General features: G+C 39.9%; 1 protein-coding gene across 1 annotated transcript; it reads right to left on the reverse strand.

Moving 5' to 3' along the window:
- Window positions 1–6,864: 6,864 nt before the first annotated feature.
- Window positions 6,865–16,871, reverse strand: ABHD10 (abhydrolase domain containing 10, depalmitoylase). The gene is made up of 5 exons (XM_071433442.1): window positions 16,743–16,871; window positions 13,729–13,912; window positions 12,792–12,903; window positions 11,720–11,857; window positions 6,865–10,694 (listed from the first exon to the last, which is right to left on the reverse strand). Exons 1-5 carry the CDS (start codon window positions 16,825–16,827, stop codon window positions 10,353–10,355), a joined length of 861 nt encoding a protein of 286 aa, XP_071289543.1. The 5' UTR covers window positions 16,828–16,871; the 3' UTR covers window positions 6,865–10,352.
- Between the last annotated feature and the right edge of the window lie 1,495 nt (window positions 16,872–18,366).

The following is an 18,366-nucleotide window of genomic DNA, read 5'->3' on the forward strand; positions in this document are numbered from 1 at the left end:
ACTCCACCTAGTCTGCATCAACCCAAATTGCATCAAGCATCCCAGTAACAGGCAGAAACACAAATAGAGGCACTCTGTTAAATGCATGTGACAGAAATCACCACACATCTAGTTTATTTTTAGTCATAAGCCAGAAACGAACTTTTTTCTCCCTGTTCTGCACCTCAATAACAGGCTGAGAGTGTGACAAATAATTTTTCCTCTTCCCGGTTCAAATGCTGATAAAAAGTTTGAACAAGGGGACAATAGGATGAAAAGTGAAGGAAGAGAAGGCAGGTAGTAGAATCTTATTATTGCTCTCTCATCACTATATATTAGGCTATCAAATAGTGGAATGGTGTCCTGAAAAACAACTCAAACCACTGAAACCAAGGGGAAATCACTGAAAAGTGGCAAACCTACTATAAAGCACAAGGATTTTACTTTCTGCTGCTATGAGTCAGCTAACCTCCAGTGATAGAAAGGCAGCTAGGCCCATGTACAGTCATTTAAATTTTGATTATATCACTCACACAATGTAGAAGGGGAGAGAAGAGTTAAGATGAGACTTTTCTTGTGGTCTGATTTAATCCTATATTAAATAAAATCACTTTGCATCTTTCCGAGCTCTGCAAGACTGTCAAATATCTTTCATTCATGCTGCATTATCCACCTTAGTAGGAAATAGTTTCCTTTTAGCAAATGATTAATGTTCAGCTTGATATGCAAGGAAGTTGATAAACCCAAGATGGACACAATCGTTTGGCGAACAAAAGTCCTGCTGCTGTATTCAGAAAGGAAAAAAAAGGAGAAAAGCAATACAGCTCCATGTATATCTGTTTCATAATGGGCTCTTCATCCATTACTTTCTCATTTTAAGATTCTGAATTCTCAGACTTATACTGCTTCTGATGCTGCTGGGCTTGAACAGACTCAGAAGATGAAAAATTTAATAGATGACCTAATTCATTGTTGTCCTCCACAGGCATTTAATTTAGTGCTTTCTCTTCTCTGCACTGGTAGTTCTAAACCCCTATGAAGCACTTGATTACATAACTCAGAGCATGCTATGTGACAGGGCCACCGCTTGAGCACTTTCTGTCTCAGTGAGCATGGGGCTGAAGGCAGAGCGGATGTGCAGGAACCAAGGCTGCAAGCCCAGCCTGGAGATCAGAGAAGGAACAGGCTGTAGCTGTAACAGGAAGAGGTAGTATATGAACTTGACATCCCTTCCTTTCAAGCTACTGTTAAGGGCTGGGCTTCACACCCTTTGGCCAGTGGCACAACCAATAAGATTTATTTTGCACTTTAAGATCTTTTTGTGTTCTTCTGTTTAGAAGGGAGCTACCTAGGGTGCCTGGCAGTTTCTGGTCATCTGGTCACACCAGGGGGCTCAGTGCTCCTTGGCAACAAGATTTCGTGAAAGTCACCTACTTTTGCATCAGCCTCTGTTTCCTAACTTCGGGGCAGGGATGAGTAATTCAGCTCTCTGAAGCTACAGAGCAGAGGTCTCACCCTTCACAGATGTTTGTGACAGTGGTCACAGGGGTTCTTGGATGAGGGAAGAGATGAAAATGTTGAATCCATGTTCAGAAGGCTTGATTTATTATTTTATGATATATATATATATATTACATTATAACTAACTAAAAAGAAATAGAAGGAAAAGGTTCCTCTCAGAAGGCTAGCTAAGAATAGAATGGAATGAATAACAAAGGTCTGCGGCTCAGACAGAGAGTCCAAGCTATCTGGTCTGTGGTTGGCCATTAATTGTAAACATTCAAGATGGGCCAATCACAGACACATCTGATGCATTCCACAGCAGCAGATAACCATTGTTTATATTTTGTTGCTGTAGCTTCTCAGCTTCTCAGCAGGAAAAATCCTAAGAAAAGGATTTTCACAAAAGATGTCTGCGACAGATGTTGGCTGTGCAATCTGTTCTTGAGGGACCATTCCACACTGGGAAAGCTTGAAAAGCTTGCCCATCAATATCAATTTTTAATAAGCCTTTGAAAAACTCAGAAACTGCAGAGGATTGGAAAAATGCCAGCTCTCCACCAGTATTTTCCAAAGTACCACTTAAACAAATCATAAGCCTGCTTTCTGTGCCATCAATCCTGGGGAAAACAATAGAATTTTTTTTTTTAAGTGATAATGTTGATGCAATTTACTAGGTGCTCTGTAATATATTAGAGTTGGCTACTCCATGACATGTTGATTAGGGAACTAAACCAAATCTGAAGCAACATGACACATTAGAGAGATTAAAGCTAGCTAACGAGTAGATCATGTAATATGACTGTAACTGAAAAATCATTAATGATGGTGTATATTTTATTCAGTTTGTACAAGAATATGTTCCTAGGCCTGAATTAGTTAATGTTATTAGAAGTCAATAACCTCCCCCTCCCCCCAACCCCGTGCTCCTAAGAAGATCCCAGCTCATGTGAGTAAGCAAAAAAGATAAACTTCTTTGAAAGCAGTGCAGGTGAAAGCAGACAAAAAGTGTCTTATTGCAGCCAAAGTCCAGCCATCATTGAAGAAGTACTTTTAAGAATGCAGCACTCTGTCCTATGACAAAACAGATGTAAAAAAAATGCAGAGGATGATGAAGATGTTGGGTAAGACACTATGATTGAAGGGCTAGGCTGAATAAAACATGGGACGTGCACCAACAGCAATGGGAATATCATATCAAGTTCTGACAATTACTCTTCATAAAAAGGAGTGGAAGAGTAAAGTAAATTTAAATAGTGATTCCAGTAACTGGAGGACTGAAAATTAGTTTATCTCACCAAAACCAGAAATTAAGAAATGGCAAGCACATGTGCCTACAAGTTAAAGAACAACTGAAGAAGCTCAAGTTCCTTATGTCAGACACAGGCAGATTAAAGCCTGATGGTTAGAAATGTGATGTGGAAAAAAGAGGCAGGTTTACAACATGAAGGTAGTACCATTAGAACACTTCACCTACTGCTTCTAATGGATTTTGTCCTCTTATTTTTCTTGGCAACACAATGCTAGAATTTATGACTAAAAACTAGGGCTGAAGCTTGAATAATTGAAGAAGCGTTTCATGCCTGTAAGCACCATGACTCCCCCGTTATGCTCCCAGATAATCACAATATTATGCTATAAATTTAAAAAAATCTTTGTATGCCTATAAATAAATGCTGCCAAAACCAACAACTGACATTAACTAGCTCACTACTCACATGTAGATCCAGGGTAACTCAATAGCTTTCAATGTGTTCCAACTAGAATACATAAGAAAATGTAAAACCTCTCCTACCACAGAGCAATCATTAACCTTGTCAGATTCACTGTTTGGCAATTCATTCCTTAGAAAGAGACTGGTATTTCAGCTACCCCAAGCACAATCTTACAAAGTATGGTGGGTTGAATTCCCATCACATAAAGCTGTTCAGCAATAACTGTGAATCCCAGGCTCCATTTCCCTGGTATGCCACTGTACAATAATGGACCTCTCACTATTAAGTTTAAAAAAAATAAAAACAACCAAAACAAAAAGAGGGAGTTTTGGAAAACTTTAAACTTTTCCAAACCTCCCTTCAAAAGGAAACCTCCAAAGAGCTCTCAAAGACCCTCCTGCATGAATGTCCATGTGTGATGTCAGGTTTTCTAGAGTTGTGGAGGCGATGCTCAGGTCCAGTACAAGCTCAGTTCAAGTACAGGGCCTTTTTCCGGGAGCTTCAAGGCAGGAAAGTGCTCTGCAGAGCCTTGGTTTTATGCATGGCCTTGCTTTGTCATAAGATAGCTGTAGATGTTCTACACAAAAGAACTAGTCAGACTAGGGGATAAAAGGTAATATTGGAATATTGCCCTCCTTTTAACTGTGCAAAAACAGGTGGCAGAGTTATCAGAACCAGGGGACAACATTAATTTTAGAAATTCTAACTTCCTCCTTACTTTGAAATCTACAGTCTACATGTCCTCAAAGACAAAACATGCTAACTTAAGCAAGTATCTTCCCTTCCACTCACAAAAAGGTTTCTTTGCCAGCTCTGAAGATGTTACACCCCAAGCAAGAGCATACTTGGAATACCTCAAATTTGGGTTTAAAAGAAAAGTAATTCAGTAAAGAAGAACATTCCTGTTTGTGTGACAAAAGAGAATGCACCAATACTCCAGCCTGCAGAACAAGGCAGTTCCTAAGGCTGCCATGAACAGAAGTGTTTCTGGAATTTGTAAGTCACTGATTGTTGTTGCAGGCCCCCAGATGCTGATCAATCGCTTTATTCTACTATATTATACTACTTATTAAGAAACTTGTCACCCTTACAGACAGTCTGATACAGACTGATCCAATTGGTCAATCAATACAAACACCATCACCAGCAACCAGTTAAGAAATCACCCTTTGGTAAACACATCTCCATAACACATTCCACATATGTACAACAACAGGTGCAGCAAGTGGACGTAAGAACCGTTTCTCATTCTTTTCTCTGATCTTCTCACAGCCTTCCCCAGGAAAATGCCTGGGAAAATCATGCCGTCTGCTCTCTATAAAGAGAGCTGTGGCTACAACCGACCACCTTCCAAGCAGCTCAACAGCAGAAACATTGGTTACCACTTAGCAGAAAATTGGTTACCACTTAGCACTGGAAACCAATTCCTGTGGCTATAATTGTTAGCATTCCCAGTACTCAAGATGACCTTGGAGGTAAATTGTGCATTTGAATTCTCAGGACCTCTTAAGTTTTGTGCTGGATTCTCCTCTGAAAGAAAACCAGAAGGTTTCATATCAATTGCTTATCTCTCCCCAGCTAAAACAGTATCTCATGAGAACTACTTTGGTTTGAAAATTATACATTGCAATGTACATTCACAGTAGAACAGAAAGGAAGTAGTATCTTTATTTCACTGAAATACAGGTCAAAACAGACAGCAGAATTTACAAACAAAAACCCCCTAAAAGATCAAATCCTCTAACTACATAAATGCTGCTTCTTATGTTAAAGGATTTAGCTTTGCTCTAAGGAACTTTTTCAAGAGATACTGTCCCAAGGACTAGCACATTCTGGCACACTTTCTGCTAGCAAGCCATAACCAATTAAGCCCCAAACCCAAAGATTCTTGTACAGTTAAGATCTGATCCTAGGAAGGCTTCAGGGAATGCTTTTCCCAGGCTAGTCTGGGCAGCCCACTTGCATCACTCCAACATCTAAGTATGCTACTGTTCAGCAGATCTTTGCCACTGACATGAGCACCTGCTTCCATCCCAGCAGGCAGCAGTGACCTTCTCATGTTGCCAAGTGGGAGGCAAGTAGACAGCATGGTGCAGATCAGAAGGCCCAAAAAGAACACAACCTTTCATGTGCTAGCCTAGAAAGATTTCAAATATGTATTTTAATTTCAGAACCAAATGACTGGAAGTTTTAGGAATTGTCATTTGCTTTTCCTTCCAAATATAAATGCAGAGCTAGTTGAAGCTCCTTGCCAGACATAAATCAAGAGATTGTAGCAGGCTGGAAATGTGTCTACCTGTGAGCTGCAATTACTGCATCATAAGGAGGATGCCCATTTCTCTTTAATGGAAAAGAAGCACTGGACCACATAACATACATATGCAGGACTTGAAAGAGAAATACAAGGTCAAGCCTACAAGCAGACTGCAGTAAGTTCGGTAAAAAAGTTTAGATTAATGTATTACATGACCAAGGCTGTAACATTTTTCTGTTCTAGGCAAATATATACTGAAGAGAGATGAGGTCACAAAGCAAATGTGAGCTATAAAAACTGACCAACATGCAGTAAATCTATGAGAAGTGCATTTCTGAAATCTCTTAACTTCTGTCTCTCTTTCCCAACAGTAAAATCTTCCCTTAGAAAATACCTGCCAGAAGCAAAGTGCCATTGACAGGGGCATTAAAACCTCATGCTCAGCAATCTGGCTGCTATTTAATGTAACGGCTGAGTTCCCTCTGCCTTTCTTGTTCCTGCTGGGCTTGAGAACAAACTTAGAAGGGTGAGAGTGCACACTGATATTTGGTATTTCTGTCTGCATTCCTCACACAGCTGATGGATTTCCACCAAGCATTGGTGAAATTTTACATTCATACACATCTTCATGAATTTGGTCATCAACACAAAGCAGAGAGGTTGCTCATCTCAAAGACAGGTCAAACACAGAGCCCTCTTCTATTTTCCCAGAAGCCTTTAGTATAATGTAACTTTTCAGCATTTAAGAAAACCAAAAAAATGTGAAAGGGTAAGGTAGGTCTCTTTGTAACAGCTCAACTGAGTAGCTTAGAAACAAGTTCGAATCTCATTCCCCAGGACACAATTTTCCCTCTCACTTGTTTGGGTTTTTTTCCTGCCAGAGGAGAAAAAAAATACAAGCCAAACCTAATGTAAAAACTCTGACCACAGCACCTGTTCAGAAAATATTACAACTCTGTATTGCATCATGACTGGAACACTGAAGATAGTTGAGCAGCTGCAGACAAATCACCAGTTGAATGTTCCTCTCTAAGCACATTTTAATTTGGTATGAAAAGTACGGTACCATAAATCTTTTAGCCCCATTGAGTAACAGCATGTCCAAGAGAGCACATAACCAAAATTAACATAAAAATAAAACAGCAGGAGGTGGTTCTTCTAAGGCCTATCCAGCCAGGCTTTTGTTGTGAACACTGCCTTTTTTACACTTAGTGCTGATGCAAGAGAAAACAGCTTAGCTAAACTGAAACTACATGAAACACTTAACACCAATTAAGTTAAAAAACCCCCCAAAACCAAAAAACTCAAATCAGATGGTGTGTAATACAAAGCCAAACAAGAGGAGAGACAAAACAAGTAGAATATTTAACAAGATAAAAATACATGTATCTAAAACCGTGGAAGTACAGCTCAAAATAAGCAAAATAAGAGCACTTGTTTATTAGGAAACAAGTTGAGTTAGCTTTAGAAACGGAATATTTCATGCGAATCAAGCTTATTGTACATTATATGTTCACAAAATGCTTTGCATTTGTCAACAAATCAGCAGTCTGTTAAAAAAATCCCAAAACAGAACATAATTAGTTTAAAATTATTTTAAAAATCTGCATCATGCAGAGCTTTCCAAGTGTGTAATATCCTATTTTAATACCGTATCTCTACAGAGGAATGAAATACTAGTTTTTAAGCATGATTAATACTGAAAATAATTACTATGTAGGCACTACTGACAAAGAAAAAAGCCATGCCCCAGGCATTAACGCAGAAGACAAAACACTACCAATCTGGAATGACATAGTAATATGTGAATGCCACCTTATTTGAGATTGTCAAAACTTCCTGGTAGGTGAACAGCTGCTCAGAGGTAGGATGTAAACCTCCCTAGTTATCACTATCCCTTCTTTCAGGGACCTGAACGTGCAAAGTTACCAACAGTCAAAACTATGGTAATTCCCAGCATGAACACAGGGAAAATGCTTACGTTTTCAAAGATAAATATCAATGGAATTACTACAACAAAGTCAGAGAAAAAGGTCTGTCTGCATAAGGTCTACCTCTTCATATTTAAGCAAACCTGATTTACAAAAACAAAAAGTGAGCACAGAGAGAAGCACACTAGCATTCCCTGAATTTCAAAACATTACCTGGAATATTGTCTTTATGAAGAAAGTACCATCTCTGCCTTTGCATTTAGACTACATGTAACAAACTTCGGGTGTACCTGTACTGTAAATGCTACCACTGATCTCCATTTAGCCAGCAGAGAAGGAAAACAGGACTTTTCAGTAATGCTGTGGTTTCAGCAACCAATTATGACAACTCTGTTACACTGAATTCTCCCACCTCATGTTATAACAGGAGAATAATGGAGAGGGCAACAACACAAAACACCAACAGCAAACAAGGAAAAAAGCCCTCCTGAAAACTCTCTATACAACTGCTCCACTTCACATTTGCTTTCACCTATCTTGCTCTAAGGCATTGCAACAGACACCTTACCTGTAAAATATCAATTATATAATAAAGGCTAACATGAAGCATGAATACAATGCAACTCTTTCAAGACAAATACGCAGCTACAGTTTGTGCAGGCACACAAAGCCTTTACCTTGTCTGAAGTATTAAATTGAGTATTTACAGGTATAACTCCCTATTAAAAAAAAAAGCTCAAAACTTTTCAGTCATTGAAGTAACTTTAATATATGTGAAGAAAAAGCATATCTACTACTACTGGTAACTCTTGGCATTAATTAATTACTTTGGAATTATTGCAGTCCACTTGTTTCAGCCTCTTCTTCCATTACGAGCCAAACTAATCTAAGACGTGTCAAAACTAGATTTAAAAACATATCATGGCTTAGGGCACAAAGTTTTAAAATAATTTTGATTTGACTGCATCTTTAAAACCCACAAAATTTGTTTTTTAGGTATTATCAGATGCCAATCATACAAACACATACAAAGATGACAACTACTTAACAGTATATAAACATGAACACAGCTCCAACTCCAGGAATGCCATTTGCATTAAGTTTCTCAAAAGTTAGAAACATATTTCAGAGGTTTTAAAGCTAAAGTGAATTGCATAGTGATACAAACAGAAGTCTATGCCAGAAATATTAGGGAACAAGATTTCATGAAATGTTCTAATATCCTCAAGCAATTATCCCAATCTAGATCATCCTGAGCTGGATAGATTATTTATAAGAACATGTTGTGACAGAACAAGGGGAAGAATGGGTTCAAACTTAGAGACTAGGTTTAGATCAGATAATTAGGGAAAAATTCTTTACTGTGAGGCACTGGAACAAGTTGGCCGTAGGAGTTGTGGATGCCCTATCTCTGGAAGTGTTCAAGGCCAGGCTGGATGGGGCTCTGAGCAACCTGGTCTAGTGGAATATATCCCTGCCCATGGGATGGTGGTTGGAACCAGATGATCTTTAAGGTTCCTTCCAACCCAAAGCATTCACTAAGTTAGGGAATTGGTACACTTGAAGTAGAAAATTTGCATCTAAACAAGAGCCATCTTTTTTTACTTTTATATCAAATTCAGATTTTTTACATCACAGCTTGTTTTTGCAAGCCTAAATAGAACTGTAGTTCACAGGAACTAATTCAAAATTTTGGTTTTGCTGTTGCTGTGGTTTTTTTTTAAACTTTAGTTATTTGTTTGTGGTGTTTTTTTTAATTAAAACCCATTGCCTCAGCAAAGCCCTGCTCAGCACTCTTCTACTGACATAGCTAAAACTGAAAATGACAAACTCTCTAGAAATACCTTACCCCCAGCAGCTCTAGTCTTTTAAGGTAACAATAGTGATGCCATTTACTACTTCAAATAATAAATCCAGAAAGAATTATATGCTTTTGACTGATATTACACATTAAGGCCAGCCTGAACTATTTCCAGCCTCTCTCTCAAGTGTACGAATGGTACTGTATTTCTGTACAAAACCCAGGTAACAGTCATATTTGCAATTAAATCGATTTCCTAATAAATTCCATGGATTTACATTTTAAGACTTATTCAACTATCAAGTTCCATTTACAGCTTCTCAGGGTTGGACTCATGCAGCTGAAGAAGACACTGTGCCTAGCAATCCACAGCTCTCAAGTCGTGGGAAAGAGGCAACGGTGCTCTGTGGCACTGTACTCCCTACTTTGAAGAAGTTACTATTAAAGTCATCTTATTGATCCAGTTTCAGTTTACACTAAGATTATTTATTGTTTCCTTAACAGTAGGCCCACAAATGAACGACAAATGGCAGCCTGGAGAAGATCTTAGACACCCTCCTGATAAGCACAGATAAAGAGCTCTTAAGGCTTTCTTCTAAGTCAAATTCTTCCCTATGCAGTACCACAAGCACACCATCAGGGTGTGCTTTCCACTTTTTAACAGCATTTCAGAACAAAATAACCATTTATCTGAAATCTGTTTATTGTGTTTCACGGTACTAACTATTCTAATAACTAACTTCAGTAAACACTCAAGTTGTAGTTTGCCTTGCACAGATTGTTTAGACATAAGATACAATGATGTTACAGCGGAAGGACAGTAACAGGTGTCAAAGATGTGAAAATAAAGTTTTACTGTACAGGCGAATAGCAACAAAAAGTAATCAACATGTCAGTACAAAATTGTAGGAAATTTGTGAAAAAAAATTGGTAAAATGGTGAAGGAGAGGTTCTGAACACAATAGCAGCACTCCTTCACACTTTGGACTGTGTGCAAATGCAGCAATAATACAATTCCTGTATTTACGAAACAGAGGTAAGGAAACAGCAGATAAAGCTCAGTTCCTACTGTGACAGTCACAAGCTTGCCACCATCTGGGTAAGAACAAGGCTTCTGTTACTCAAGGAAAAGAGTCAGGTGTAGAGTTCATGCACTAATGCTACTCTTCAGCTTATGCTACTGTTGACAGCTTGTCAATTAGATCATCAACAGTATTCACAAGGAGCTTTGTATCCTCCTTGTCACTCATCCGATGCTGGCCGATTTTGCGGAGGATAACATCCACATCCTTGCTCAAAACACGGTCAGCAACTTGCATAGAGATCTCCCAAGGGACATCCCCATCCTTCATGCCATGAATAAGGCGTATGGGACATGTCACAGGAATAGGACTATTCAGCACGCAGTGATTTTCTGCTTCTCTGATAAAGTCATAGGTCAAGGAGTAATAGCCTTCTTCATTTTGCTTTGTTTGATACTTCCATTCACCCTTTTCTTCTATTTCTTTTTGTGCCTATATAAAAAGAGAGCAAAGAATGGACAAAACACATGTTAGGAGTACTTAAGAGTACTGCATCTTATTTCTGTTCTAAAAGCAGTAAGACTCCCCCAAGCATAAAATTTCACCTTGTTGATTTTTATTATCATGGGTGTATTCCTGTTCTCCTCACAGCATCTGAGAGGACAAATCCTCTACCATGTCACAAAATCTCCTCTCCTGCAAATTAATCTAGTTAAAATTCAACAATGAAATTAAGTTTCTTAGCCAGACTCTATCAGAAAAGAAAAATATGTATAGCCACCATGAACAGTAAATCTCCTTGGCTTCAATCAGTTCACTGATCCTCAAACAAGGGGAAATCCTAGGAAAAAGACATTGTCCAGCGATCAGTCTTTTCAGTCTTTGCCATAGTAGGTGTCTCTAAATACTACATTTCCACATTCTTAAGTATTTTCAGATTCTGAATCCTAAATAGTAATACTGACACTACAAAGTACCTTAGAAAAAACCCAAATAAATTGGGAAAATATTTTCATTATTCTAAGGCACACATTATTTATTGCCATGTAACACCTCATTTACTTTCCTGAAGACTAGATATTACTACCATCTCAAAAGGGCAGTTCCCACTACCTAAATCTTACAGTCTTTACAAACACATTAATCTGAAGAATTTCCTTTCTATGCATACAATCTGTGTCATACGCATCTTATCCAGTGAAACCTCAACTACTTTAGTGGCTACTTCTCCATCCTTCCAAGCACAAGGATCCAATTCCAGTGCAAATATAAGATATTCAAAACTGAAATCTAATGAACTGCAAACAGTAGGGATCTGACTTCACATCCTCTAAACCACAGTAATATAAGTACACTCTGGCTAGTGCTCACGCTAGTCTCATACTGTAAGCTTACATTAATCAAACACAGAAAACTTACCCTAAAATTTGCAGGAAAAGTACAGTTTAAATAACATCATTTCTTAAATTCTGGGTAAGATTTTTAGACTGCACCAAAAGTCAACCATCAACATTTACCTCAATAGGAAGCCTCTTAAAAGTTGTTACCACGTGATCTGCTGCTACAGCAACTCCAACCAGAGCAGCTACTTTATCTGGACGTGCTATTGCAGCATGAAGCATCAGCCATCCACCCATGCTGGAGCCCACCAGAATCTGGAAAACAAAAGTACAAAAAGAGAAGAAAATATAGTGTTTTACAGGAAATGGCTAATAGATTTTTTCTTCTTGCACAAAATATCCATTTTCACTTGGTTTAACTATATAAACCTTGGGCATAATCCTGCTGTCCTTACCCAGGCAGAACTGCTGTCACCTCCAATGGAAATTTTGCCTGAGTAAGCACCACAAGATCTGGTATTTATTATTCTGTTTGGCATGGCTGGTTATTGCTGTCTGAGACTGAAACACTGTAAACAAAATGAGAGTTGAAACAATTCAGTATCATATGCATACTTTTATGTTTCCTTCTCAAGATAAATGCACATGGTAAAGACTCAGTGCAGTGAAAGAAGTAAACAAAAGCAATTCATAATACGAAATTGTTTTAAACACAATATTAGGTATTTCTAGGTTGTAGGAGATTCCAAGTTTCTCACAGCAATTTCTAAAGTAACTGAAGAAATCAAATGCTGCTTCTCCTGCCTGTTTTTTAAAGCTATTTGATCATATGGAGTATCTTGTAATCTTCTTGCAAATCCTTTAATTAATGCATCAGCATGGGACAGTGACACACTTTTTCATTAATAGGGCCGCACTGCACAGAAACAATTCCTTGTCCCCTGTCAGGTGGCACCCCCACCATGAGGCTTTCTCAGACTCTCTGGGACAACAGACCCATTTTGAGCAGGAGATTCTAATAAACAGCCTCCAGGAGGTCCTGCCAATGCATGCTTCCATGATTTTGTGACCTACCTGCCTGCAAAAGAGCCCCTATGAATGTGACCGCTCAAATGATTCAGCTTAGAAGTGAGCAGGTGTCAGCTGTTCAGCAAAAGCTACTGCTGACCAGAGCTATTATGGCATATTTTTGATTAAGGTTCTACCCTGAGGGAAAAACAGCATTCTATATTTAAAAATAAAATATAACCTGTGGTCCATCTGTAAGTTCATCCAGTATAGACAGAACATCTTTTCTCCACTTCCCAATTGTACACTCTTCAAATTTACCATCTGAACTTCCACATCCTGTATAGTCAAATCTGAAAAAATAACCATCAACAGGGAAGTCATAGTACTGTCTACAGCATCACAGACACTAAATAAATACTACTGCATAATCAAATCAGCAGGGAACAAGATACCACAGTGAGTATTTTCTTACTTGGTCCTGTTTATCACTAGGACCAGAAATCACACAAAGCCAGTTTAAATACAACAAACACAACTAAGTTATGCAATGCAGCATTCTCTATCATTTGACAGAAAATCATAATTTACAATAGGCAAAAAAAATTCCCTTACAGACCAAAAAAAAAAAACCCCTCAGACACTTGAATTTTAAGGTACTTTTAAAATGTACAAACTCTTTCAAACACTGAACTCAAACATGAAGACTTATGACACATTCAGACAGACAGCATTCAACCTCATCTATCAAAGGACAGCGTCATCAAGCAGGGGCATGTTCTTCTAAACCCACAGAAGACACAGGGTAACTTAATTGGACTTGGCACAAAAGGACAGTGCTTATACTGGTAACTTAAAAAAACAGAATTCCAGGTCCTTAATTTTAAATTTTTAGGCCTACAGCCTGATTGTAACAGGTAGCACTGGTTATACTACAGAAAATTAGAGAATTTTCTGAGTTTCTTTCAGAATACATTCTCCTGATTTACCTCAGTCTCTCTACTGATAGAAATCCTACATTTGGTAATAGAGGAAAGAATTCTTGTCTTGTATATGAGCTCCCTTAGCACAGGGAGCATCCCAATCCAAATGCCAAAGTTTATGTATTTATATTAAAAGCCTTCCCACAACTCATGAGACTAGTTTAATTTTCTCAAGAACAATACTCCTCTATGTACCTGATGAAGGCATGACCTAACGATTTGCAGAAATCTTCAAGGGCAGTTGCTTTCTGACCATTCATATTTGAATTGAAGCCTGGAAGGAAAATAACCCCTGGATTTCTTCCTTTTAGTTTCTGATAAGCAATATTTGGTCGATCCGGTCGAGTGAGAAAGCTGACTGATGACTTCAGCCTGCAAACTAGTAAGAGGAACTATTTAGTACAATCATCATGATAACCTTGGCAGAAACACAAGTTTTTATAAACCCAGGGTTTGGCAAATATGGACACTTTATGTGAAAATAAGGTATTTTGGCTCAAGAGAGATGAAAAAAGCATCTCCTACGTTCTTTAATGACTGACAAGTATTGATGAACCTGAAAGACAAAGTTTATTGTGATTCATTCTCAAATCATTAAATGCCAACCAGGTAGAGAGTTCACTCAGCAATTAGCAAAGTGGTTGACTGAAAACAAACTCTCAGGCTTCCTTGACTTCATCAGTCCTCATGTTTCATCTTGAACACATTTACTCGTTTCACCAAAAAATCTTCCCATTTAATATCTGCTTAGTTTAAACTTTTATTTTCAAAAAGCGTAATTTTGAGACTAGTGTACTCTGTGCAATGGAATTTTACAAGTACAGGAGGTGACAAATTTTTCATTAGAATTAAAACTGAAGGATAAAATTTCACCTTTATCAAAGCCCTAGATCCACACAATATATGGGGTATAGGGACAAGTTCATAATCAAGAACTGGGAAAGAATCTTGTGCCTAACTTTTTCATCATGACGAACATAAACCAACATTAGCATTGTTTAAACCAAATGAAATAAATAACATCAAACAAGGAAATTAACAGAGGAAATGCTAACTAATTAATAATTCTGCTGAATCTCAACAGCTGCTACAGGATTTAATCTAACTTTAGCAGTCAATTGTACCTCTACTGCAGGTGAGAACAAGTCATTCCTAGAGAGCTATTAAGGAGACTTACTCCACTCTATTATCCAACACAGCAAGGTAATTTGTTAAACTGAAAACTTGGTCAAGTATTCTAAGACTTTGACATTCTTAACTCTTAGATAGAGCCTCACGGGCTCTTCAACAGCGGGGCACAGAAATGATGCAACCCAAAATGAAGTGTCAGGGTCGATAAATAGTACAAAACCCAAGTCTTGCAGCCTTGAGTTCTGTCACTATCAGAGAGATTACATTCAAGGGGTTTCGGGGGGTTAGCTTGTTGTTAACCTTGGATGCGCATGAGTAAGTGTGGATACATAACAGATACAGGGTGCAGCTAGCATTCAGAACTTTCTTACAGTCCAACAGAAATGGCATCATTTGAACTATAGATTAAAACCATTAAATTGCTCCTCAAACAATGAGGTAGTTCATTATCCTACTGAGGCATGATTTGTTTATAAAGGTGAATGACTTCCACAGTAAAGGTATTCAGATGCATCCACACTGTGGCTTTTGATTTGTGTGTGTCTCTCACTGAGCCAGTCACTTCTTCAGGGCCAGTAGAGTGCAAGTGCCAATAAGAGATGAACCAAGAAGTGCTAAATTTAATAGAAAAATATCTGGGAATATTTTTCTCCCCCTTAAGTCCTGATAGCCATCTCCGAAGCCACTTGTCTTCCATGCTGCAGCACCCTGGAGGTGTCCTCAAATTACTTTGACATTGGGCAGGGTTCCAACTGCAGCTGCAAGACACAAACACTGTCTAAGCTATTCACAAACTATTCTTCCATTTAACAAGTTAATGGAAGCACCAGCAGCAATTCCAACCTGAATAAATGCAAACCCCTAAAGCAACCACCGCAGCCAACCCAAAAGCAAAGCTCAATGCTGTCACCCTCTCAGATTTCTCTTCAGACAAACAAAACCATCAGCAACTACCCAGTAATTTCCCCTCCTGATTTTAGGAAAGACCTTATTAAGAGCAGGGAAGCATTTCTGAAGGGTGCAAGACAGGTATTAGTGTTTAAAAAAGCAAGTTACAGACAGAAGGTGATAGCTGTAGGAAGACCACAAGATCCTTGCCTGATGCTATCTATAGAATTCTCTTAATATTGGAGTCACTGAGAACTTTTATGAACATCAGAAACTGTGACTGAGACCAGTGTTACACTACACATTAAAGCCAAAGAAGTTCCCTGAACTCTGAAAATATTCCTGCACAAAGATCTCCCCACTCCCAGCAGCAGCAGATTAATGCTGCTGAGACAGGTAAATGGACTCAACTCCGTCCACACTCGATTTCATGCAACCATCCACACTGCAGCAGGAACTGCTGCTTGGCCTGGTCCCAGAGGACCTAAAGACACACTCAAATAAACAGATACTCTGAAAATATTACTGTTATAAAGACACAGAAAGGGAGAAGAACACAGAAACAAAATCCCACTGTATTCAAGCTTTTATGCAGCTACAAAATGTGCACCCGTAGTAGCAATAAAGTTTTACTCATTGAGCAACCTTAGATGAGATTCACCTGTCCAATTAAAGATAATTAATAAACTCAACAGCTCAGACAAGGACACATCAAGAAGGGACACTAAGTGTTTCGGCAGAGGCCGAGCTCACTCAGAAGTGGACGTCAGCAAAGCTTTTCAGGTGCCTGACGGAGCTTTATAGGCAGGCACGTTTCACAACCGATCAAGCGCTGGCGCACGATTCCCAGCTCCTCAAAACCCACCGGGGCAAGAGCTCAGAGCCAACCAAACACACGTAGGAAAGCAGCTGCCCTGCCCTGTGCACAGTCACCAAGCTCCCCCGCGAGCCAGGCGGAGAGAAGCCTGTCAGGAACCCCGTGCGAAGGGGATCGAGTTTAAGATGCTCATTCCCACCAGAGAGCCGCGCCCCGGCCTTTCCGATGGCGACGGCCCTGAAGGGGAGGAAAGGGTGCCACCCGCAGCTGCCCAAGAGCCGCACGGTGGCCGTGACAGTCGGCACCGACACACATCCTCTCCCCTCCGACTGGCAGCCCTTCTGCTCCGAGCTCCCCGCGGCCATTCCCTTACCCAGGAATCGCCGGGCCGCCCTCAGCGGTGACAGCGATCCCCGCAGGGCCGAGGCACGGCCCGCACACACCAGCACTCCCGCCATGGCCGCCGCCCGCGCACGCGCCGCCCGCCTCCCGCGGGAGTGAAGCGACGGCAGGGGCGGGGCGGGGCGGGGCGGGATCTGGTCTGCGGTCAGGGTCGAACCTCCCTGGGAAACTGCAAAGTTTTATCAATAAAAAGAGCCAAAACCTTGATCGTGCATTTCACAGCGTGCATGTTTCCCCCGAGCTAGCTGTGCCTTGTAGCCAAGAACGCCAAAGGTGTGCATTGGGAAGAGCACTGCCAGCAGGTCGAGGGAGGTGATCCAGCCCCTGTGCTCAGCCCTGGTGAGGCAGCTCTGCAGTCCTGTGTCCAGGTCTTGGCTCCTTAGTACAGGAGGGAAACGGAGATCCTGGAGCGGGTTGGGTGGCAGGCTGTGAGGGCGATTGAAGCACCTCTCTTAGGAGGAGAGGCTGAGGGAAAGGCTTGGGCCTGTTCAGCCTCGAGAAGAGATGGCTGAGAAGGGACCTCATTAACGGGTTCCCACCTCCTCGTCTTCTCTCAGCCTTAGATATATGAGCACAGGATCCAAAACGACATCTTTATGCATATACATCTTTCATATACAGGCCATGGCAGCCACAAAGAAAATAATCATAGAATCTCCAAATAATTTATTTAAATTGGAAACGATCTCAAATATCGAGTCCAACTTTTGACAAATACCACCACATCAACTAGACCACAGCATCACCTGTGGTCACATCCAGTCATTTCTTGAATGCCTCCAGGGATGTCCTTCCACCACCTCCCTGGGTAGCCCATTCCAATTCTTGACAACCCCTCCTGATGTCCAACCTCCCCTGGAACATGAAAATTAATGCTAGGAAAGGCCAGTGCCTGCCAAGGGAAGGGTGTTTTCTCATTCAAGCACCAGGCCAGCACCTGTAGGTCATGGGACACAGCTGAGGAAGTTTTTAAGACTCAGACTCCATGGTTTGCAATTGCCCAAGAACCTTCAGGATAAACAGGTATTTGACTCCCAGGCGGATAAGCTTGAAGGGCTTTTATGATCAGTGCGGACTGAACATAAAGTAGGTGCCCACCACCTTGCTCTACTTACGTTGTCTTGATATACACCCCTACAGAACCCACCCCACATCATGATGATGATGGCAAACTTAGTGAAAACAAGTCAATCATAAAACCCCACTTCTTTTCGTTACCACATGAGTTAATACTCCCATTCAGGTCATGTCTAAGTAAAATATTGGAAAAACTGAAATCCTTAAACTCAAGCAGTTTCTGGTTTGCAGTTAAACAAAAAAAATTGTCAATATCCAAAGCTGGTAATAAATTTTTCAAACAGGTTCATAAAAAATGAAAAAGGTATTATATTATGTACATGCAGAAAACAGACTACACTCCTAATTTCACTGACCTCCGAAAGATTATTTTCCATAGCTCTTTTATGGAAAATACATGGAATAGTCCAATTAAGTGTTACTGAGAAATACAGTGTTTGCATGACTGTATACAACTATTTAAAAGACAAGCATAAATGTCTCAGGATAATGCAGCAAGAAAATATTTGAAACAAGTA

This window comes from Agelaius tricolor, unplaced genomic scaffold, assembly GCF_023055355.1.
Source record: "Agelaius tricolor isolate 1412-34295 unplaced genomic scaffold, bAgeTri1.0.p SCAF_9, whole genome shotgun sequence".
NCBI lineage: Eukaryota > Metazoa > Chordata > Aves > Passeriformes > Icteridae > Agelaius > Agelaius tricolor.